General features: G+C 35.8%; 1 protein-coding gene across 11 annotated transcripts in view; it reads left to right on the top strand.

The window, feature by feature from the left end:
- The window catches only part of PPP1R12A (protein phosphatase 1 regulatory subunit 12A), a 119,605-nt gene that overhangs the window by 65,664 nt on the left and 29,769 nt on the right, over positions 1 to 24,172 (top strand). For 7 of the 11 annotated variants that reach the window (XM_054056533.1, XM_054056483.1, XM_054056478.1 and 4 more), the window contains exons 4-14: positions 6,987 to 7,146; positions 8,721 to 8,865; positions 10,716 to 10,790; positions 11,245 to 11,333; positions 11,464 to 11,621; positions 14,908 to 15,035; positions 17,906 to 18,022; positions 18,383 to 18,598; positions 19,587 to 19,681; positions 21,915 to 22,037; positions 23,927 to 24,088. In XM_054056533.1, coding sequence (XP_053912508.1) covers positions 6,987 to 7,146; positions 8,721 to 8,865; positions 10,716 to 10,790; positions 11,245 to 11,333; positions 11,464 to 11,621; positions 14,908 to 15,035; positions 17,906 to 18,022; positions 18,383 to 18,598; positions 19,587 to 19,681; positions 21,915 to 22,037; positions 23,927 to 24,088 — 1,468 coding nt within the window. The remainder of the gene's footprint in view (positions 1 to 6,986; positions 7,147 to 8,720; positions 8,866 to 10,715; positions 10,791 to 11,244; positions 11,334 to 11,463; positions 11,622 to 14,907; positions 15,036 to 17,905; positions 18,023 to 18,382; positions 18,599 to 19,586; positions 19,682 to 21,914; positions 22,038 to 23,926; positions 24,089 to 24,172) is intronic. The other 4 variants (XM_054056497.1, XM_054056542.1, XM_054056527.1 and 1 more) reach the window with 2 other exon arrangements.

Raw genomic sequence — 24,172 nt, 5'->3', positions numbered from 1 at the left:
GAGGCACCATGTCAGGTGAGAAAGAACTTGCTAGGGTTGTGCTTCAGAGTCGTTTGACATCCCTCTGCAGAGAACTGGGACTGTCCTGAAGAGCGGACCATACTGTGAAAATCTCTGACGGCATTTCTGCCTTCCTGGTGTTAACAAGACACTAAAGCCTGTCATTATGTGTATATATAGGCTACACATACACACACACAGAGATACACACAAAACCACAAACACAATATTTTATGTATATATATGTATGTATAAATACTTACATGCAGGCATATATATGAATGTAATTTTGTATAAGTGTTCTATTCTACCTCTCTTGATTTGCTGTTAGACCACTTAAGAGTTTCAGTTTCACAGAAGGAGGGAAAAAGGCATGCAGCATCCCTCCTTCTGAATCTGTGTTCGAAAGTGCAAGAACTAAGGGTTTTTACCTGCAGGCCTGAAATCACAGGAAGTATTTCATGATTGTGGATGGGAATGAAATAGAAAGGGTTTGAATCTGGGTGTGAAGTTGAGGTGTATATCTTACTAAATCAGGCAGCTGTCTCAGCAATAAGGTTTTAATCATGTCCTTTTGAGGGCATCGTTAACTTGACTATAAAGTTAATAGTATATACAGAATGATTATTTATCCATTATCATGATCACTTGCAAAGTGCTTGATTGTGTGTATGTCGTGGCTAGAGAGGTTAATAGCTCTAAAACAGGAACATAATTGTTTATCCTAATGTGGAATTAACACTGATGGATTGTGACAGTTTCATCTTTGATTATGCCTGTGGCTGAATGCAATTATCCCCCCAGTTTAGCATTGTTCCTTGTATAAAATAAAGCAATGCTGCAATTTTGATAATGCAAGTTAACTGTGGAGTCTATTGAATTATCAGCCCTGTCTCAGTGTTACCAATGGTGGAAGATCAACCAACCTACTTATTTTAAAAACAAGTAAACTAGGGTGCCAAAAAATCTTAACTCTGTGTAGATAATATACACAGCATGAAAATTAAGTAGATGTTTGCAGCCTTTTCATATGCTTTCATTCCTACGTTCATTACAGTTTCATTTTTGTGTTGCTTAGCTAACACTGGAGTATGGCTTCCTTCATATCAGTGTCAGCAGTCAGAGCTGTTTGGTGGCAAAAGATTGCCTGGAAAGATCAGTGGTGTTCATTGAGATTTCAGATACATTTAAGCAATTACATATGATGTTTGTTTCTGTTAGAAGTTTGAGGAGTATCACCACATTAGCTCACTCTTTTCACTGCTTTTGCAGACCTTCAGTCCTTACAGGAAAAGTTCAAACAGAGCTTTTCCATTGTGCAGCTGTCAGCCTTCTAAAGATCATCAGTTTGTTTGTACTTATTCCCAACTGTTACAGGTATTTAATTATATTCTAAGGACACATCTAACTACAGGATGAAAAAAGGGAGCCTCTGGAGACACTAAATTCACAGAAAGAAAATGCAGAATATAACACGATTCAGCTTTATGTGACATTACAGGCTTATTAAAAAGAAGGATCTGCAGTGTTTGCTCATCCTATTTTAGTATTGAGACTCCAAAATCTGACATGTCTAGAGAGAGGAGATGATCCACATTAACCGTCTTTTAAAACAAGTTCTGTTGTAAAGATCGTTGGGCATGAAAGATGAGAGCTTTTGTATTATTATCCAGTATCTATCTTTCTTCAGTTATTCTGATCTCCTTATGCAACGCTTGTAAATTGTGACCCCTTTGTTCAGGTGTCTCTTATGTGGGCCACATCCCCAGACAAGGCGGCCACCTGTGTTCTGCTTATGCATGTAGTGGGACCCTGTTGATATAATGGACTTTGCTATGGATATAAAGGACTAGCTCTCCTATAAATGAAGCCATAGCACCCTTGCAGTAAGGAAGGCATTTTTCTACCCTAAACTTCAAAGAGGATTTATTGGCTTAATTATTTTTTATCTTAAAACCTAGTTTAGTTTTATGCTTTATGAGAAGATAAATTACATACATGCTCAGGTTAAAGTGTAAAGATTTTTTGACACACAGACTTCACAATTAGCAGAGCTAGGTGTTTTATGAATTTTTTTCTGAAATAGTGCTGACTATTCCCTTTGCATGCCATATGTTTTAAGTATTTAGTGTGCTGTACAAAAACTTCCCTTAGAACCCGTTTTGTTATTTCTCCATATGGGTGATATCTTTTTCATGGGCCAATCCCATATATTGGTGCTACTGCAATCCACGTAAATCTTTTCCTTCATTAAAAGTCTTATTATTTAAGGTTTCTGGTTATCATCCCTTATGTTTCTGCTCTGCAGTATTTCAGCATATCACAGTTGTGGAAGTTGTCTTTTGCTGGTTGGGTCAAGTTTTCATTTGCGCCACTGAAAAACTGCGAGACTTGAGAGAGATGTGGCTTTCATCATGGCTAACCCTGGCCAGTTTTAAATGTTGCCTCTCCTCAGGTCTCGAGCAGGGTTACGTGTAATGATTTGAAGCAAGTTTTTTAGCTGTTTGTCATCAGATGTCCTCTTAAAATTATTTTTAACTGCTTAAGCAGTTATTTTGAATTGTAGGAAACATTCTCGGGAGCTGAGTTGGTGGGGAGGGGTGACGTGAGGTGAGTCAGGAGTTCATGATACAGCATGGTAGCTGTTCAGTAGCTATCAGAGAAATCTTGTCTCCTTTTCCAAGAAGCAAATGTTCCTCATTCTTAATTACCGGTAAATGTAATGAGACTCTCTCAGATGTGTTGCTTAACTCAGTTTTGTTTATATGGATAAAATGCAAACTATTACATTTGTATATAAACATTCCCTACATGAAGTAAAAGGTAGGCTGATCTTCTATGCAGTATCTATAAAACATGCCTTTATATGGCTGAGGAGCCCTGGAAGAATGATTCAGCACTTAAATTTATGCTGAATTTTATTAAATGCTCACTGAAAGGCACATTGTTTTCAAACCTGTTTGCAACTGTTGAAGAACACTTGTTGATCAGGAAAAAATGAAAGCATTTAGCAATAAATTCTTAGTGATTTAAGAAGCTGTTAGACTGCCGGAGAGGGTTATGTGTAGTGGGGGTGTGATCCAGCGCTCGGTTGAAGCATAGCTAGAGGCAGCGCATTGCCATCTACGGGCCGAGGGAAGAAAGGGTTGGAAACGGCTGCCCAGCATTGTCTTTTTCCCTGGTATCTTAAGAGAGTCTGGTAAACAAAAGCAAGGAGAAAGGTCCATACAAGGTATAATGAGGGCTGTTTACATTCCATTTTCTGTAGTTAATAATGGGACTTCTACTTAGCTTATCTGAGAGAGCAACTTTTTTAACATGACACAAAGTTTAATTCCCGTTTTTGTGCCAGTTATTAATGTGGAATGTTTTATTTAAATTGGCAAAGTACTCGTATTTTCTTTTGTTGAAATATGATCAGAAATTTACTTTCTCATAAAATAATGTATTGATGTAGCTGATATATCTTGGTTGAACCTCAGAAATGCAGTTGGTTTTAATATTGATAGAAATCTATATTCGGTATTAGTTACTTTTTCTGCAAAAACATTGCTATTTTGACATAATTCTTTGGAGTTTTAGGCATAGCTGGAAAGTATGCTTAGACATTAACTATTCAAAATTCAAGAACAGTGTTTGGGAGGAACTTTTTCTCTATTCTTCCTCTATACAAAAGTGCCTCAAAACAACTGACCAGCCTCACATATGAACATCATATGTGATATATCATATGATATATGATAGGAATTTTCATCAGATTCTTCAGGTGAAGAGGGTTATTCTCCACAGTTTCACAGTTAGACCTCTGGCATGCAAAAAGGGGATGGACATAAATGCGACTAACAGATGATACATAAACTATTTATTTGTGTAGTAGTGTTTTGCAGGCAACACTGACATGTAAATGGCTGTACTCTAGAGAATTATTTTCCCAGGATCTGCTGCTCTGCACTGCTGTGTCATTCCAAAAGGCAAGCAGATGCGGAGGCCCAAGGAAGTTACAGTTTGCAGTAGTTCGCACATCAATGAGAAAACATGATTTTCGATACCTTATTGATTCAAATTTCCTGGTTTGCATTTTTCATAACTGTCAAAGTTATGAACATTGTTAGATATGTAAAATTAAATTTCTGTTCAGATTTATTTAGTCATGGGTCGTCTTGAGAGAGATGGTTTTAGAAACCTCCACATATCTGATTTTTACCAAGCTTCTTTCAAACAAATATGTTTTAGTTTTTTCATTTGCTTAGTGCTTCAGCAATCTTTTGCATCTTCCTGCATCTTGCAGATTAGTCTCCAAATTAGCCTAACAAATTTTCATCAGTTTCATCAGAAACTTGGTTCTATTTTGTTAAATTGCCAAGACAGAAGTTATTGTTTTAATGTATTAGATGGATGAGTCTAGGAATTCAGTCAACTGCTTAAAACGCTTAATGTATGATCTGCCTCAGTTATTTTATGATACTTAGGGAAGCTGAATCTTTTCAGCTGTTCTTAGCGTAAAGTTTTACCAGATTTACTTAGTGAAGAGAATCTTTTCTCCAACTGATCTTTCCTAGTGTTCTTTTTTTTTTAATTCAGTTCTTTTTTCTAATGTAGTTGTAGACATGGAATATTTGTTTAGGTGTGAATTGACTGATGAGTAATAAAAAGTGTATTCTGTTGCAGGCCTTTTTATGAAGCTTTTTATGTAGCTAATTTGAATGAAAAGCGATTGTGTGTGTCAATTATGTTCCAAAGATGCATGTAATATTAAGCATTTAACATTGTTTTAAAATACTACAAAAATGTGAGTTGTTTAAATCAAAAAAATCTGTCAGGGTATGGTGATGTCTTGTTTTTCTCTTTGAAATGAGTGTTTAGTTCTTAGCATTATTTGTCTGTGTATAGCAAAAGGGAAGAAACTGGCATTACAAAATCCTTGTAGCACAAGAACTTTCCGTTGGTGAAAAGGGAGTTCTAGTGCTGTCATACACTACCAGAAACCAAACAAATTGCATGTTATGTTTCCAACAGCATGTAATAATTACATTCATTCTGCATTTCAGGAAATTTTAATTTGCACATTTCATTTTCAGTGGTTTTCTTGCTGCATCTGCAAAATACTAATTCATTTGTAATGCCATAGATTTCTCAAACTGCCAGCCACTGCTTTAAGGGTATTTCAGCAATGCCAACGCAATTCCTTTTAGTTTGCCAGTTTGTTGCTCTGGTTTTCTAGTTATCAGTGGATTCATAACAGCTTGATGAATCTGCTTTATTATAATCTCTTTTATGAGATTTTACACAGTAGAATGATACTTTGCGCTACATATGATCGTCTCTTTATTATCTGTGTCTTTTCATTGCATTACATTAATAATTTCTTAGCTCAGTTTCTGCTGCATGCCTAAATGGGCAACAGTCAAGTTGGATTTAATTTGGTTTCCATGTTCTTGGGATTCATTCACCTTGTAAAGGATTAATAGCTCACAGTTTCTTTGAAGACATTAAAGCCTGAAATTGCTTTTCATTCTGAAGACTTTAAAAATTACTTAAATTAATTAGAATTAACTAATTATGTAGAATAGTTTTGGAAAGCTGTTTTAGCTTTGTGATCTGCTTTATATTGTTGTGCTTTGATTAGCTCAACAGTTAGGGGAGTTATTTGATAAAAACAAATTTTCTGGAGAAAAATGGTTTGGGAACAGATGAAGCATCAGCAGGAAATTCTGAATGAAGGCAGAATTAGATCAAAGTGAAGCAGCATCTGTCAAGTGTTCTAAAAAACATCTTAACTTCTGTTTTATAGGCTGTAAGGACTACTGATAAGGTTTGTGATTTTATCTAGTGAATCAGTACCTGTTTCTTTCATTATTCCCAAGTTAATGCCTTGCTTCATGAGAAATTAAAAGTCCATAAGATGGAAAACCAGTATATATTTCCCAAGTCCTTACATACTAGTGTCTAAGATTAGACAATTCATACACATAAAATAAATACGAAGGTTGTCCTACTGTTTTTGTTACGGGTTATTCCAGATACAATTTATGCTCGTGGTGAAAAAAATTCCTAAGTCCCTTTCCCTCACAAAGTTGTCACTGTTTAAACAGCGTAGGTAGAGCAATGCTCATGCACAGTTCTCTTCAAGACCCCCTTTCTGCTATGTTCTTTATGTCCATGTGGTTAGTAATTAAAAAACACTTGCAAATACACATGTTGATTTGCCCATTCAGAATCTGGGTATTTTTTCAGTCTCATTTACCTGGTGTTTATACTGGTAAATGTTATATTGCGTTCCTCTCTTTTCATCAGTGCATGATAATTTTTTGTGAGATGTACTATAAATATTTGCAGTGTTTTGGAGTTTTATTAACTGAGATATGAAGGGAGATTTCCAGATGCTTGGCTCTTTGAGCATCAGATTTCTGTTTCACAGTGACGGAAGACAAACTGGTTTTGACCAGAAATTCTTCAGAAAATACAAAAAGTATAGCTCTTATCTTTCTTGTAGGTATTCATTAATGTTGAGAAGCTATGCTGTTCTTCTTCCAGTAGATATGTCCTTGTAAAAAAATTGTAGCTCTTTTCTACTTTCTATACGTAGCATTGAACCAGACTTAAATTTTGCTGCTTGGAAGGTTAAAATATAATTTTTCTTTTTTTGTAACAGGTCACCTTAGTGATTATTGGTGTGATGGTAGACATCCTTAAATTTGAAGAGCCAGTTCTAGTAGCTTTCTTCCTTTTTTTTTTTCCTTTTCCTTCTTTTGCGAAGAAAACTGAATAATGCATGCCAAGTGTCATGCAATAATGAATGGATATTTACGTAACCTTTTGTGGTTCATCTTCAAAAAGACAGTAATATCTAATGGTGGACATAATTTGTATTGACTGTCTGATATTTTTATTGTCACTTAAACAGCGTACAAGATTTGTCATATAATTGAATTGAAGTGTTTGAACTGAAATACTTTTTGTCCTCTCTCCTCTCCCCTTCTCAACAGGAGTTGATATAGAGGCAGCTCGAAAAGAAGAAGAACGAATAATGCTAAGAGATGCGAGACAGTGGCTCAACAGTGGCCACATAAATGATGTCAGGCATGCAAAATCTGGTGGTACAGCACTTCATGTCGCTGCTGCTAAGGGCTATACAGAAGTCTTAAAGTGAGTGTGGTTTAAATGGAAATTTTGATTGTCTTGTTTATGTAATGCTGCTTGGAATTGATAGGAGAGTTTGTAACTTGGACAAAAGGTTTTCAGACCTAAAGAACATAGAATTTAATTTTGCTTTTTTGGTATTTTTGTTGAAAATCATGACTCTTCAAATCTTTCCTGGGAAGCTTCAGGCTTTTGGTGTCCTCTGATTCACAGGTAGCTTTTCAGTAGTAAAATACAATACAAATATATATACACTATGTATATAATATATATAACACTATATATACTATAACAAAGGTTTAATTTGTTTTTCATCAAAGCTCTGTCTTTATTGAAATTAAGCATAGTTAATAATACATTGCTCTACTGTGTTTGTAAATTTATTTACCTGTTTTGGCAGTGCTGGGAACAGCTATATATTGCAGCATGAAATGAACACACACTAAGTATTGCTACCTTTAAGGTCTGCAGAGCCTTGTAAGGTTTCATCAGCACAGAAGCTGAAAGTCAGAGCTTTTTTTATCATTATAACTATTACGCACAATTTACTGAATGGGAGTTCTGCTTAAAAAAACACTGATGCTTCAACACGATGAAGAGAAATTATTCTGCTGGAGAAGAATAATTTTTGGTTTAGAATACCATATCTGTAAGGAAATTGCATCTCTAACCATTTTTTTTTCATCTCTTTCAGTTACTGTCACCTTTGTAGTCTAGTTCATGTACTTTTCCTAGAAGGGGAGAAATATATGCACAGGCAATTCTCATGGTGGCTTCAAATTGTCAAAAATGTCTGCTCTGTGTAGGATGCAAGACTGCAAGACTTTGCAGCTCAGCATGTGAGAAAGTTGACTCATCAGACAATACTACTTTATGTATTTTCACTCTTAAGAAACAGAATTTTTCGAGAGGAATACTTAACTGTTATGTGATTTGTAATAAATATGGGCAGTGTTTCTGGGAGCTGATAGCCCTTTATATAAAACTGTTAAGTGTCCCTTGTCACTTCAACACTCATGTTAGAACTTTACCAAATGAGTGTTGGATGCAGGCTGAGAAGCAGATCCTTTGTTTGAGGGAGCTCTAGCAATTGAAGCATGTAAACACTAGATTGTTACAACATCAAATATCAATGACAGGAGGAGACACAAGTGTCAAGCAACTAATATTAATTAGGCTCAACAGCATGAAGCAACTAATATTAGAATAGGAGGAGGTTTTAATAATTTACTAGATAAGAACACTGTATCTAAGAATTTTTGATGTTTTACAGCTTTCCTTAAAAGGACTTTTCTTTGTTACTGCATATGTAGAGAAAAATATCAGACTATGGTAAAGAGGAACTGAATAAAGAAGAAAATGGAAAAGACTATTATTCTTCAATTTGCCTTAAAAATCTATATATATGCTGAACAATGAAAAGGCAAATGTTTCTGTGAAGAAATAAAATCAATCGTCAATACTCCAACAAAAGTAGATCTGATCAAAAAGGATATTATTGTAGAATAATTTAATGATTTTATGACAGTTTATTTATCCCTGCCAGCATTGTCTAGATCTAATTCTTTCAATTTCCTTAGGCTTTTAATACAGGCTCGCTACGATGTAAATATTAAAGATTATGATGGCTGGACACCACTTCATGCTGCTGCTCACTGGGGTAAAGAAGAAGCATGTCGCATTTTAGTGGAAAACCTATGTGATATGGAGGCTGTCAACAAAGTGGTAGGATTTTTATGTAATCCTTGTCAAGATACAAAGTTCTGGTCTCTAAAGTGACTTTAGAAGCCAGGGTAAGAAAAGTGATGATAAACTGCTGTTTACTGTACATGGAGCTTTTTATAATGCATGTTTTGTCAGAACAGCATGTTTGTGTTCCAAACTAAATTATCTGTCAGAATTACTTTCTAGGCCCAGTCTATGCTTAGTTCTATATTAAACGATTCAGGTAATCTTTGACAGGGAAATTCAAAGTAGAATGGGTTTATTGACACTTCAGAGGTACAAAATTAGTGACGTGATGGATTGCATACATTGGAATTAACTTTTATGTATGGTGTGTAGATACAACCTTTCAACTGTAACAGGTTTTTTACAAAGTGATTATTTATGTTCAAAGTGGGTCTAACTCATATTTTTTGGAAATAAACCCACTTAGTAACTACCTAAAAATAGAAGGCCAGATAAAAAACTGTATTCATAAACTTGAGATAATTTTGTTGTTTAGTTTCCAGGTTAGTGCTGTGTTATGCTAAATGGAATAGTTCACGTGTCAGAGGACCTCAAGCTGTTTTGGGTAATGTTTCTTGAAAGGAGCACATGCTTCTGCTGTATGGTCAGAAGTTTTTTGGATGTGAAAATTACTGTTTTGAAGGTCCATCAGTTCTAACCAGCCAAGATAGCAATCCCCATGTAGTTAGGAATATGTTTGCCTTTCATTAACATTTTGAAAAACTAGAATAAGCAGAGGCAAATATGAACACCTTTAATTATCTTTGTAACTTGCTTTGACCAGTTTTAAATGACAACTCTGTCTTTAATGCTGGTTATTGAATAAAGTACTTGACTGATCTTGTCATGATCCTCCCACAATTTCCTAAGTCCACACAGTGTGTTGTTGCAGCTGCATTTATACCAGTGGATCTAGGACTTTGCCTAGATTCCAGCCTTCTTGTATTTGAATGCAAAATTCCAAATACAAAACATTGTATAGTGGCATCAAAGTCAGTTAGGCTTTCTGTGTGAAACTGTATCAGCTTCAGCTCTTCTCATCTTCAAGTGGAGATGAAGAAAGGGAATTTTTTAAATCTTTAACAATTCAGACCTTCAGATAGCATCTCATGTCCTGTGGGCATCTATTGTAGTCAAGAATTGCAGTGACTATGTAGATGTAAGATATAGCAAGCTGAAGAAATTCCGGCTGAGAGCATTACTCTTGTGTTAATGAATCACACTATGATGTTTTTATTCAAGTAAGTGTCCCATGGAAATTGTGCACTAAGGGAGGATAAGAACAAATAGTTGTAGCAGATCTCTTTTGAAATGGAATGTAAAATACAGTTTTACTGTCAAAATGTGAAAGTGTGACTATTTAAGTTTAGCATAGCTTGCTTAAAAAATTTAAACATTAAAAAATCAAGCTGCTTTTGGTAGTCTAAGATAAACAGCATAGTGAACCATTCAATATCCATTCGTATGACTGCCATTGGAATAGCTGTTTGGAAATAATATTGTGAGAATCATATTCTTTCAAATTACTTTCTTTTCCTTGTTAGTGGGTTTTTTTTTTCCTTCAAAGGACAGCAAAATTTTATTAAGGTCCTGTTTTTATCTCTTGAAAAATTTGTTTACTCATCAGGTATAGATGTTTCTGTTTCAGTTACCCAAGAAATATAATACTGCCAAATCGTTTTCAACTACTGACAGACTAACAGTTTGTGATAGAGCTTGCCTTATACTTTCTAATTTTTCTTTCTGATTGTGCTCCTCACCTGCATCATCATATGATAAGGCATCATAATCTGTTATATTTAAATTCTAATTGGCAATTACGATGTTTTACTTCTACTCTCCAGGGGCAGACAGCGTTTGATGTGGCGGATGAAGATATTCTAGGGTATTTAGAAGAATTACAAAAGAAGCAGAATCTGGTAGGCATTTTGCATTTAAAGAGATATATATTATGTATGTATGTTGCACTTTATTTATATGTTGCACATATGACTATGATAACACGGCTCAGAGCAGTATTTAGATTAAAAACAAAGGTTTTATTTGGGTATTCAATTCAGGTAGCACCGCAGTCATCTCAAACGTTATTTCACGCCCTTATTGCTCAAATATGGTGACCAGAAGGCTTTGGAAGAAAGAAGGTGCTCTTATGCTTGCCTTCTCCAGCAGTCATTTTATGATCTGAAGCATCAACAATGAACAACTATACTTGCAGTAACAGTTTCTGAGATTTTAAGATTTTGAACTTTGACAGTTTGGAAGCTTGTGCACATTCTAGTGTTTGCATTAGTTAAAGATTTCCTTCCATTTGTAATTTTGTCCCACTGATAACCGGTCTGTTAATTTAATTGTATCATTCTGTGTATTTTGAAGCTTCATAGTGAAAAACGGGAAAAGAAATCTCCCCTAATTGAATCTACAGCCAACATGGATAATAATCAGACACAGAAAACATTCAAAAAGTAAGTAAACTAGGAAAAATAGTAAGCTCTTAATAAAAAAGATAACTTTACACACTGTCACGAAAGTCCGTCTTGACAGACTTTAGTAAATTTTCCAGGGTTTAGTAAGGATTTTTCTTTTCCAACTCAGTAAAGAGACATTGATTATGGAGCAAGAAAAGAATGCATCTAGTATAGAATCTCTGGAGCACGAAAAAGCAGATGAGGAAGAAGAGGGAAAGAAGGATGAATCCAGTTGTTCTAGTGAAGAGGAAGAGGATGATGACTCGGAATCTGAAGCAGAGACAGGTACATTATTTGGAGTATTGACTTTAAGTTTTTGCTTTATAAATTTACTTAGTATCATTATTTAATATACAGAGTTAAGTATCTTAAATTTCAATATTCTTCTCCATTTCACTAAGCTTCCAGTCATTTTAAAGCAAGTTTATATATGTCTAAAGTCGAGTCATAACAAATATATCAAAAAGATGTCTTTACTGGCGGTTATTTAGGTTAAAGCTATTAGCGTACTTATCTCATTTGAATTTTTAATAATTGGTACTTTTAATCAAATAATTGGAATAATATGAGCCTTAAGTAGCATATATATCCAAAAATATTAAAGAAGTTAGAAGATCAAGTCAGATATGGCGTTTTTATGGCTGTGCTTGCTTGTCAAACTGGTATAGAGATTGGAACAGCAGAACTGCAAACATTCTCATTTGTCCTTGCCATCCTGAAGTAAATACCAATTAGTCTGGCAATCTTAGCTCAGGTATTCATAAAATAATGGTGCATTTATTTACCGTTCAGCATGTCCTGAAATAAGCTTCTAAAGGTGCTGTTGTAATATTGACAGTTAATTCATATACAACTTCATTTCAAAAGGAATATTCTTTGAAAAGTCTGGAATGGTATGCAAAGAAACACACAACTGTACTTCTCTCTTCAGTGGAATTTAGCTTTTTTTTGCTTGAACAGTTATCAAAAGTCTTAAAGCAAGTAGTAATGTAATAACCCAATAGCATCTTCTTTTTTCAAATGAGAAAACAAATGTCAGACAATCAGCGTTTAAAGATGTATATTCAATCCTAATAAAGAATTTTAGCGTTGTTCTATGTTGTTCTATATACTATGTTATACTTACACTTTTTAAAATTAGTAACCCTTTTTGATGAACTCTCGGTTCTCGTTTTAAAACACTTTCCAGTTTCTTCACCTGAGAAGGGAAGGCTAAGAAGGGATTTAGAGCTAGCCAATATATAATAAATATAACCAATATATAATAAATAGTTAACATAGGCAGAAATAAAAATAGATTGAAACCAGACTGTCTTTTATGTTTTAATTATTTCTGTATTTTGAAAGAAACCGGCATTTCAGTGTTAAGCTGAAAGCACCATCTACCAAGCTTTGTAGTTAGTCGTCCAACTCAGCGTTCTTAAATCCCTTATTTACAGAGACTGAGCTTTGATAAGCTTGAAACACTTGTAATATATAACACATAGTAATTTCTTAGTCACTGCAATAACTGTAAGATCTCCTGAACTTTATGATTCTGGTAACTGTGTTCTCTTTGTTACCAGTAGATAGTTTGTGCCAGGAAAATTTGACTGTGACACAAGAATTAATTTATGTAAACTTTGGGGTTTTTAATATCAACAAGACTTTATCATACTTTATTTGGCAAGCTAGACTTTAAGCTTTTCCCTGTAGAGCTGCATCTCTGAATTCCGAGCTTGTACTTTCCCTTTTTTCGCGTTATTCAGCTTAAGGTAGTTTTCTAGTGCAAACTCTTACGATTGTAAGAAATATTGTGGTTGTAAAATATTTTAATAGTGTTCAATATTCTGAAGTACTGGAAACTGTGATTTCTAATCTATTGTGATATTGGAAATGTTTTATTAAAACTTAGATTCTCTTTCATTGATTATGTGAGAATACAGTTCAAAATAATTACATTTCTGTCTGCAAGACCAAGAAGGGAAATATGAATATGAAGATATCATCTGCTAAAGGACAGGGAAACAAGCTGAAAAATAAAATTTTCAGCAGTTCAGTTTTTTTAACTTACTTTATTTGAGGTAGCTTAATGTTTTTGTGAAGTCAGTCAACATTAGCTCAATTATAATTTCAGAATACAGTTGTGAAAAATACATTTCTCTCCTGCCACACTTTCACTCCTGATATTTTTTCTGTGTATTTTAAAGCTGTATTACTCGTTTTCAGATTTCCAGCACATCTGCCTATGTGTCATCTCAAATCATACTCAGTCCACATTTCCCTGTTGAACTTATTACCACCATGACTTAGGAAGTTTACCACCATTTATTTTGTGTTTAGAAGGAGCATTCCATTAAGTGCACAGTTAGTCATGTAAGGTGATTTTTTACTATTTGTATTTGTTTACTACATAATTAATTATTCAAAACATATGTTCATCTCTGTCCATAAGTAAAACAATTGTGTAACAGCAGTACCATTAATTATATAATTTCCAGTCATAGATAGGTACTTTGCTGAATTTGAATGTTAGATATGAGGGTGCTGTATGAAAACATGGCATACTTTCTCAATTAACTGTTCCTGTGCTCCGTAGGTTGCATAGACATAAAGGTATGTAGTAGGGGCAGAACCATTGGGGATTGTACCCTCTGTTGCTCCATACTGCACAGACAGGATGTAGCATCCTTCTCTAAAGAACATGCAGTTTGAATAGGCAAAACAGAAGTGAGGTGTAAGATTACGAAGGTTAACCAAGTGCAGTGGCATGGTTGTATCAGAACCATGACATTTTCTGTATGTTTGTGTAAGAGGAGTTAAGATACCCAGACATAGGACAGAGGAAGAAATGTGGGCAGAAAGACAAAGCAGAAGGGGACAGAGTAGGTGGACAGTGAAACTCAGGTACAAAAAAGAAGGAACAAAAAAAGCAATGAAGCCAAAGAAAAGGCAGAGCTCTGGAAGATCTCTGCCTCAGTTTATTCTGCTGACTGGAATCCCTGGCTGGATTAATTATTTCTTTACACTCAACTTACACAGTTATCCAGGAACGAGTGTTTTACTTTGATTAGGCATCTGTAATTCGACAATTACATGCCCACATAGTTCCTGCTGTGTAAATTTTTACAGTTATTAGCCATCTACTAAAATATAGAGTGTGTGGGGAGGCTGTGGAATGTCTCTCCAGAGGTTTTCAAGATCTGATTCATCAAAACCTTGAGCAAACTGGTCTATATTAAATATTGACCCCGCTTTGAGCAAGAGGTTGAATTAGGTGACAGATCTCTCGAGGTAACTTTCAATCTGAGTGATTCTGTGGTTCTGTTTCTGTGTCTCATGAGTGTTTAGCGCTTGCTGAGTAACAACAACAAAAAAATGTTAAATACATGAGTGTTACTGAAAAAATATGGTCCTAAGATACACATTGGGAGTGAGGACGGAAACAGGGAGGAGTAAATAGTAAAATGCTGTTGGAAAAGCCGACTCTCAGATGTGTTTGAAAGAAATTAAAACTCTGTATTGTAGAAGTGAAGAAATTGTGAATGAAAAATGAAAATTAAAATCTTGTGAATATTTGAATATTTTGCAGATAAAACCAAAACCTTGGCAGCTGTAACTAATAATGCAAATACCACAAGTACACAATCAGCATCAGTAGCTGTCACAGCACCTTCAGTAGCCGGTGGCCAAGGGGCACCTACATCACCTGTTAAGAAGGTAAAATAAAATACCTTTGTCATGATTTTAGATTTCTGTTCTTCTGTGTGAGGATACATTTTTTGATTCTTATGTAAAAGTGGATTAAGTTATCCAGTGAAATGATGAAAATATGCACAAACTCGTAAAATATTTTGTGGTTTTCTGTAGAAACTGTTCTGAATTTTTAAAATTTTGAATGGTTTTGATTCTAAGCAGGGATCTAAAATACAGAACAGCTGAATGTAAGATCCTGTTAGAAAAGCAAAGATGTGTTGCCTGGTGACTGGAGTTCTTGTTTCTCTGAAGCTAAACTTCATTCTTTTAAAGTCTTTTCTATGCCAGACGACTTCAAAATTTTTAGAAACTATAGTGTCTCTCTATGCCTGTATTTGTGATTCACTTCAGGCAAGGGAGGCAGGCATGACTAAGGTAGTTTCAGGGTCCTTAGAAGCACTCAGCTAGTGCTTAGCTGCAGAAGTTGAAAATGATACCTAAAATAAGAAGTAGAAAGTGTTGTAGTTACCAGCCCTGATTTCAATATGGTTAAGACATCATGGGAGAGCTGGAGAATAGGGACACATCATTTATTCAATGCACAGCTCAAAAACATGCCTAGCAAAGCCATGTTGCGTACAGGAAGCTTTTTACAGCTTGACATGGAATTAATTTTTGTTTTAATTAATTCTAGTTTTGCTTGTCGAAAGGAAGATAAGTGTGCCTGGGGCAAAAACTTCAAGTAGATAATCATGCATAGTCAGAAAGTGGTACACAAGTCAAGGTGTAGAATAAGCAAACTGGATTGTAAGCCAGTAAGGCTTCCTTTGTCCATCATTTAACTTTTCTATAAACATCACAATCAAAGCGTAACCCTGTACTGATGCTTCTGAAAAGTGTGTTCAGGAGAAACAATAGTCATGACATGAAGCTACAGCAGAGAAAGAAGACCTACTACTGGGCAAATGGCATGTCTTGTATTCAGCTCATGGAAGCTTATTGCAGTTATGCTCTCATATTTACAATAGAACCTTATGATGATTCATCTTACAAAGTATGCTTTAATGTAATGGATGCAGAGATTGTATTGCTCAGCCGCATCTTATTATGTGATACTGTATGACTGGGTTGGGACAGCCTTCTGGATCCCAAGAGTTGCTTTCCAAAAATCATTGTGACTGGTGCCCACAAGATTTATGTCAAAAAATTTGTGAGAGCAAAAATGGAATTGTGGGCCTTGTGGACCAGCAGGAATGACTGCTGTTTCCCCTTACTGAGCTTTGTGGCTGGGCTTCAAGCTGTCTGCTAGATTCCAGGGTGATCTTGTGACATTAATCTAAACAGTTCCTTCTGGTTTAGTAAGGAATTATGGTTCTCTGTCATGGGAGGTGTATTTGCATTGCTCTGGGGCTGCGCAGAACTCGAGCTACAAGTTCACCACAGAAACCATAGCCAATGCGTGAGGGAGGGGAAGACGTGAGTAATTTCTGATTTGCTGGCTGTGCCTTACTGGAATGAATTGAAATATATAGTGTGAATTTTACTGCAACGAAATAGACCTACTTTATATAGTATATTTTTTAAAATCCCTTCAGTAATACACGAATTTATGACAGTTGGGCTATTTAACTGATGAGCTCTCCATCCACCCAGTTATTTTACTTGACTTAATTATCTTTGCATGCTGGAGATTCTAAGATATCTAACACTTCAAACAATTAATTTTTCTTGTAATTGTCTGAACTTTATCTTGAAGTCAAAAAATTTCCTTGTTGTCCCTTCCAGTCAGTTTATTTATTTTATGCAAAAGCTTTCTAAGCGGTATGACCTTCTGCAGCAGTACATTACCAAACTGTTGCTAGGTGAGTTGTGGGTTGATATTCCGGAGTTTAATGATGAAATAGACTTTTTTGGTACGCGACTAAGTGATGTTGTATGGGTGCAGGGGAACACAACGTTTTTTTACAAGATGAAGAAATACCTATGATTTTAAGCTGAATGATAAACTTTTATAAATCATAAATATGCTATATTTATTATGCACTAACTGAGGTCTTATCTTCTGGTCATAAAGGTAAAAGGTGCAGGTTAAAAGTAAACTGTAGTTGTCTTTCTAATACTACGTGTGAAAAATTCTGGGCTTTCTCTAACTACAAAGTAAATGCACTTTTATGTCAAGACTGATCATCTTGTAACATAGGATGTACATGTGATCTAGACAAGCAGTTGCAGCTTGTATCACTGAACAAAAAGGCTTTAAACTGTTTTTATAATGAAAGTGGAACAACAGAGTATGTGTGATCTTGCACCTGCCATTTCAGGTTTGCACTGCCTGTGTTACTGCAGCTACTCTTCTGCTTTTACACCATAGATGGCCAGATTGTGTGTTGCTCACAGGTGGTGCAGATGCAGTGTACTGAGCTTGAATCTGGGTTTTCTTCAGTCTGTGCGGCATTCAGTAATGCTGCTTTCTGTCTGAAGGCACTGAAGTAAGGCGAGTGAAGGTATGGGTTTGATAGCTAAGCTAGCATGGAATGTGATTAAGGGATATGAGTGAAATATGATAAGAAGATAAGAAGTACATTAGTGTGAGTTTACCAGTATTCTTGGCCGTATAAGGATTTAGACCATGGGCCTTTTTTAGGTCAACAGGCTTTGCTGTCCTCTCCTGTGCAAACTGTATTTCTGTCTCTGAATTAACTAAACAGGCAGTGTTGTGTTTAATAAGAATCTGTTACTAAGGTTTTAAGTCACTTACTGCCTTTTTGGTGTTTGTGCTGTAATTAAGAGCTACATAGCATAAACGTAGGAACAGGCTGTGCTTTTAAGACAACCTTTTTTTTCTATTTTCCATTCTTTCAATCTTCATCTTTGTCTGTCTTAATTGGCTTTAGTATGATAGCATTCCTCCTATCATGCCTGTGATGGAGTCAGTAGATCCCGCATCATGGAGGCAGGGCTTGCGCAAAACTGGCATTGCTCTTGTGCCCAATAAGGGTGAAAAATCTATGGTGAGGTTCTGGTGTGCACAGGTTTGTGAACAGGGTGCTAAATAACATATTTAATCAAAATGTTACTACTGGATTTGCATGTTTCTAAATTTGCATCTCATGATGACAGTGTGTATTATCAAGTGTGGGTTTTTCTAAGCTAACTTTTAGAGTGGAATACCTTGATGAGTCTTACAATTCTTATCTCAGTAACTAATTTAAGAGAAGAGTGTGTAGGTTGTCTGTCACCGCAACTCCCCTACATATTCAACATTTCTATGTTTATTAAAAACAGTTGTGTTCTCAAATCTCCGCAAGGAGCATGGATTACCACAGGTAATGTAAATTAATAACGTAAATTCATTTACGTGTGTTTTATAGTTTCCAACATCTACAACCAAGGTTTCTCCCAAAGAAGAAGAGAGGAAAGATGAATCTCCTGCTTCGTGGAGGTTATGTCTTAGAAAAACTGGTAGTTATGGTGCACTTGCAGAGATTACCGCTTCCAAAGAAGCTCAGAAAGAAAAGGACTCTGCAGGTGTTATGCGTTCTGCTTCAAGTCCTAGACTTTCCTCTTCATTGGACAACAAAGAAAAGGTCATTATTTTCAGTGTAAAACAATATTTTGAGGAACTTATGTTTATGGCATAAGGAAGAATTCTAGACATAAGGAAGAATTTCTTCACCATGAGAGTGGTGAGGCACTGGCACAGGTTATCAAGGGAGGTTCTGGATGCCCCATCCCTGGAGGTGTTCAAGGCCAGATTGGATGGGGCCTTGGACAGCCAGATCTAGTGGGATGTCCCTGCCCATGGCAGGGGGCTTGGAACTGGATGATCTTTATGGTCCCTTCCAACCTAAAGTGCTCTCTGATTCTGTGATGTATAGTAGAAGTAAGACATTCTCTGTAGACTGTGCTATACATCTATTCTTTACCAAAATTTGGAAAGGTTAAGTTATGCAACTTCTATATAGTCTCTTTACAAGTGCAGTGTGCACCTTCATTGTCTGGTGACCTGGTACATAGGTCTGGGGCTTTTTGCTTTGTGGGACTTGCAATGCTAGTAGTAGTTTTCACAGTTAAAGGAGATTAGACATTTGATAGTATCAGCATCACTTGGAGAGTGAGGTTGAAAGAATCTTAGAAAAAAAGAGTGTCTTTTTGTACTCCACAGTGATTTTTTTATTGTCAAAAACTGAACCAAATGAAGGACTAATTTGGAACAGGTAACTGAACAGCACAGAACTTGTGGTTCTGTTTCAAGTACAAATGTTTAAATGTTTTCAGGATTAAGAATAATACCATGCTATATAAAAATACTAAAATAGTTGCTTTTGGTAGTCAGTGTTGGAATTGTACTGCAGCAAAGCATAAAAAAGAGAAGTCATTTGCATCACTAGAACGAAAACATAAACAGTTTCCTTTTCCTATTGTAGTCCTTACGATATTTAAGTAAAGCTTAAAACTCTTTTGTATAATTGAGTCACAATAAATAACAGCTGAAGTTCTTGTAATGATGATTTTCCAGCCAAGAGCAGTGTAATCAGTATTAGTAACATTTAATAAAAAATACATGTCTTTCAGGAGAAAGATGGAAAAGGAACTCGACTTGCATATGTTGCACCTACAATACCAAGACGACTGGCCAGTACGTCTGACATTGATGAAAAAGAAAACAGGTGATTGAAATTATGATTTGTTAAATATAAAATTACCTGATTTTAGAGTGGATCATATCCAGATAGCTGATTGTTGGATGACCTGAACTAAAAACCCTCTCATTGCTTGAAGTGTGCTGTTATAATAATTGGCTATAAGACTGTCCTCTTGTGTCTGAAGAGGAGCTGCTTTGTTGCTGCTCCTTAGAATGGTTCGTTTCAGTGCAAACACAAGATAATACTGGGTTTTCTTATGCTTGCAGAATACTGTTGCATAAGTTTACTCTCTGGGTGACAAATTCTGTTTTGAAACAGGGAAACCTCCCAAACTCCCCTAAAGTTCAGCTTAGTCCGTTAGCGTCTCTCAAGTGACTTGGCCAGATCTTTGTAATCTGCATTTCTTTTGCAGGGCAGTTCAGAGTTTCTGTTTGTACTTATTCTCTGGAGTACTATATTCTTTGAGGGTGAATTTGTCAGTTTTGGTTTGTTTCTAAGAGAAATGATGATTATTATTATTTCAATTTTTATTCATTTGAGATCTTCTCAAAAGCTCTTATTTTCCAAAGGTATCTTAACTAGATGATCCCTTAAGATTGGGATAAGTATTTCATTGCAATTTCCTTCTTAGAAGGTGTTACTGATTGTAACAAAGGGATTAAATTCTGCTTCAGTATTGAGGTTTATTTGTGTCCTTGACATGCCAATCCTAACCGTCATGGCTTATTCACAGACACAGTTCCAAAAGTGGGTATCAGCAATAGCATATTTTTACTCATTGGGTTAACTGGAGTCATCAATCTGGTCAGTCCTAGTGCTGACCAAACAATTGACCTGAGATTTTTCTGTATTTCTTGGTGTACCAGAGATCAAGTCTGCTTTTAGGCCCGCCTATTTAGGCCCAAATACTTTGCCTAGTGTATGGTGCGGCAGACAACCTGGCTTACTTACCTAAAGACATAAGAGATTTTTGACATTTAGTCTGACCTTCTCTACATGTAGAATTTAACCATCTGCCCTACAGGTAACATAATAAATTATTAAACTTATGCCTTTGTCCCAGATCTCTGTCCTTGTTGCATACCTTAGTGCTAGGTTCTTGTTCTGCATATCTGAACACCTGCTTGTCTAGCTTATCAATGATGTAGTGTAACTGGAAAGGACTTCAAGGTGAATGCAGGCTGGGTTTTTTTCAGCACAGTAACAAACCTCAGTCATCCAGCCTCAGTCAAGTGCCCATGCTACAGCAAAAAGTGCTGGCAAAGTGAAACCTTCAGTAATTATAAAAAATTGGTCATGCAGCAGGACCTTTCTGTGCTCGCTGATATCTAATAATTTGTATTTCTCTGTGGTGGTAAGAGATAACACTGCATTGTCTTTTTTTTGATCCCTTTGTAAAGTTGATACTAGCCACAGAAGTGCTACCATACATTTTTGTGCAGAAAGATTTACTTTCTGAAGGCCGAAGGTAACTAAGCATGAAATACCTCTTTACAAAATTTTATTTTCTCTCACACACCTGGTTGCCTTTTATGTATGGTTTTGTGAGAGACATTCTTCCTTGTATCTGAACTTCGCTTTAAGTCATGAGCTGACATTTTTATTAGAAATTCAGGGTTTTGCATCTTGGTATCAGTTTTCAGGGTATTTTTTCTAAGTAGATTTTTGCAAGGTTATTTCTTGCTGCTATAAACTGCCAACACGAGGCTGGAAATTCCTTGTGAGTAAGGTAATGTCAGCTAGTGATGCATGGCAGGCCGCTCAGGAATGGCTACTGCAGACCTGTTTACACTAGCCTACAGTATCATGAGTTCTACAGGCTAGTCAGCTTCTGCATTTCTTCTTATAACATCCAAGAATGAAAACACCCATGAAAGAAATTTCTGAAAAGCCCGAGTACTTTTCCCGTCACTGCTCTGGATAATCTCAGGAGTGAACAGAAAAGCCCATGGGATTTTTTTTGAGAAAAACAAAGCCAGCAATGGCTACTGTCAGATAATGGTTGATTTCATGTTGATTAAATCCTCTTCAACAGTTTTTCTTCTGATGCTACTTTTCTATTATGTCTCTAACAGTGTTAGCATGAATGTGGTTTTCCACAGGAGCTTGAAAATGATTGTCCATTAAGGTCATTTTATTCCTGTTCGGCATGGTTCCATTTATTTTCAGTATATTATCCAGGATTTTTATGTTTCCTTTTTAGTTCGCATCAAGAGGCACCTTCTTTAATACAAGTTTGATAAAATCTTTTTTACAGGGACTCCTCTGCTAGCTCAATACGTGGTGGTAGTTCCTACACCAGGAGAAAATGGGAAGAAGATGTCAAGAAAAACAGTTTGAATGAAGGTCCTGCATCATTAAACACAAGTTATCAAAGAAGGTATGGGATTATATCTTGTCTTTTTTTAATGAAAATGAGCTTACAAATTAAAAGACATAAATCAAGTACTGATATACTTTGTGAGGACAGTTTAAAATTAAATGGTGACGTGTTAAAATGTTCAGAGTAAATGTGAACATTTTAACGCGTAGGTAGGTACTTACACTGATGCAATGGTTGTGCTTATTTTAAAGCAGCACCATTTTTACTAGCTTGGAGTGTTGCAACAACTGCTATATAATTAAAATTATATGCTTACTTTTTCCTGTTGCTTATATGAGTTTGAGGATGTGTTTGACTCCTTCCAGATTAGTTCAGTGGCCAAAGATAACTATTCTAAGTATTGATATTCTGCTTGATACCTGAAAAGGGAAAAAAATATTCTCTCTGTTGTATTTTGGTTGTGCGTGATGGTATCGGAGATCTTGGGCTGCTCCCCATAATGTTAGCTTATAGCCACACCTACCTTGAATATTAGCATTGTAGGACGCATACGTAAAACTAACTTGAATGCAAAGTAAATTATGATTAATATGAAAATAATTTTCAGATGCACGTGGTTCCCATCTTGCAGAATTTTCTCAGAAGGAATCATAGGCTGAACACTTACATGATTAACTTTACTCCACTGGGTAGTTTCAGCGTAGCTATTTGTGTAACGTTCTTGATTGGAATTAGTGGAGCAGTAAATATCTAAAATTATCTAATAGAAATATCTATAGAAAATATCTAATAGATCAAAAGAAAAGATTGTTGTTCAGGTAGCTAAGCTGCATATTGGTATGTCATGATGATGAATGTGGTTATGGGTACTTAACTTCGTTTTTCTCTTGACATTGATGTTGTTGGCAGCACATAGGCTGTTTCATACAGCATAATACATCTTTGTTAACCTCCTGCTTTAAAAAGAAAATTGAATTTTCCTAAGTCTAGGTTTAGGAAAGATTTCCCATTCTGCGTGGAAATATCAGTAGTTTCTATACGAGAAGAATCCCTGGATGTTAGCTTTTATCAGTATTTAGGCTCCAGTCTTCAAACAAAATGTATGCATCACTGTTAAATTGTATGTGATGCTTTAGTGGTGTATTTCCTTAGCTGTTCTCATGCAATTATTTTTCTTTATCATTAAGAATTTAGAGTAATAGACAAAACAATCAATTGTACAATGACAAAGAAGCATCTTTCCTTAAGTCTTTTGCAATTAGTAATCTGATGCTCTTTCTGTCCTAACTGCGGATTCTGAGGTTTAGTTGTGGGCAAACATACTGACTTGGTAATGTGACATCTGTTCAGCCAGAACCAGTGAATAAAAATGTGGAAACCACTGAATTTTCTTTACAACTTAAAGAACGAGGAGAAAGCATGAGTGGGAGGTTAATCTTTCAGGGAATAATTAAAGCTTTTTTAAAAAAATGTCAGCAATACATTTAATTGGTTGAAAATTGTAAGAGGAGTGCTATTGATGACATTTTCTTTTCTGACAAGCTGTGAAGTAAAATTTTGCATTTTCTGAGGTATTCAGTGTGGGAGAAACAGCAGATTAAAAATGAGACATTAGGAGCCCTATATGAATGTTTCAGTAGATGCGATCATGACAGCCATGCATAAAGCAGTGAGAGTCCATTATTTGTCTCCTCATCTTGAGGAGAAATGGTCAGGAATAAGGAACATTCCTGCTGCCTTCTGAGGTCAGAATTTTGAAAGTTCTAGTCAAGGAAATAGTGAAGAAAATGGCTTTTGAAAATGCATTTTTTTCCCCAGAAGTTTCTGAGACTTGTGTGAGACAGAATACATGGGCAGGAATTCAATGGATCATGCACGGCTTTGTGATATTTTAATGAGCAAAGATAAGTAATTTAATGCATTAATTGTACATGTCTCTTCTTCAGTGGCTCCTTTGGTAGAAGACAAGATGATTTGATTAGTTCTAGTGTTCCAAGTACTGCATCAACAGTTACCTCTTCTGCTGGTCTTCAGAAAACACTGCCTACCAGCACAAACACTACTACAAAGAGTACAACGGGTTCCACTTCAGCAGGTGTACAAAGCAGGTAATAGCACCAGCACACTTCTTTTATTCTTTTTTTTTTTTGTCAGGTCTACTATGTGCTTATGTATGTGCATGCGTTCTTGTT

Source organism: Cuculus canorus, chromosome 1 (genome assembly GCF_017976375.1).
Source record: "Cuculus canorus isolate bCucCan1 chromosome 1, bCucCan1.pri, whole genome shotgun sequence".
Taxonomy (NCBI): Eukaryota; Metazoa; Chordata; class Aves; order Cuculiformes; family Cuculidae; genus Cuculus; species Cuculus canorus.
The sequence above is the reverse complement of the archived record's forward strand: the minus strand, read 5'-3'. Positions and strand labels throughout refer to the sequence as shown.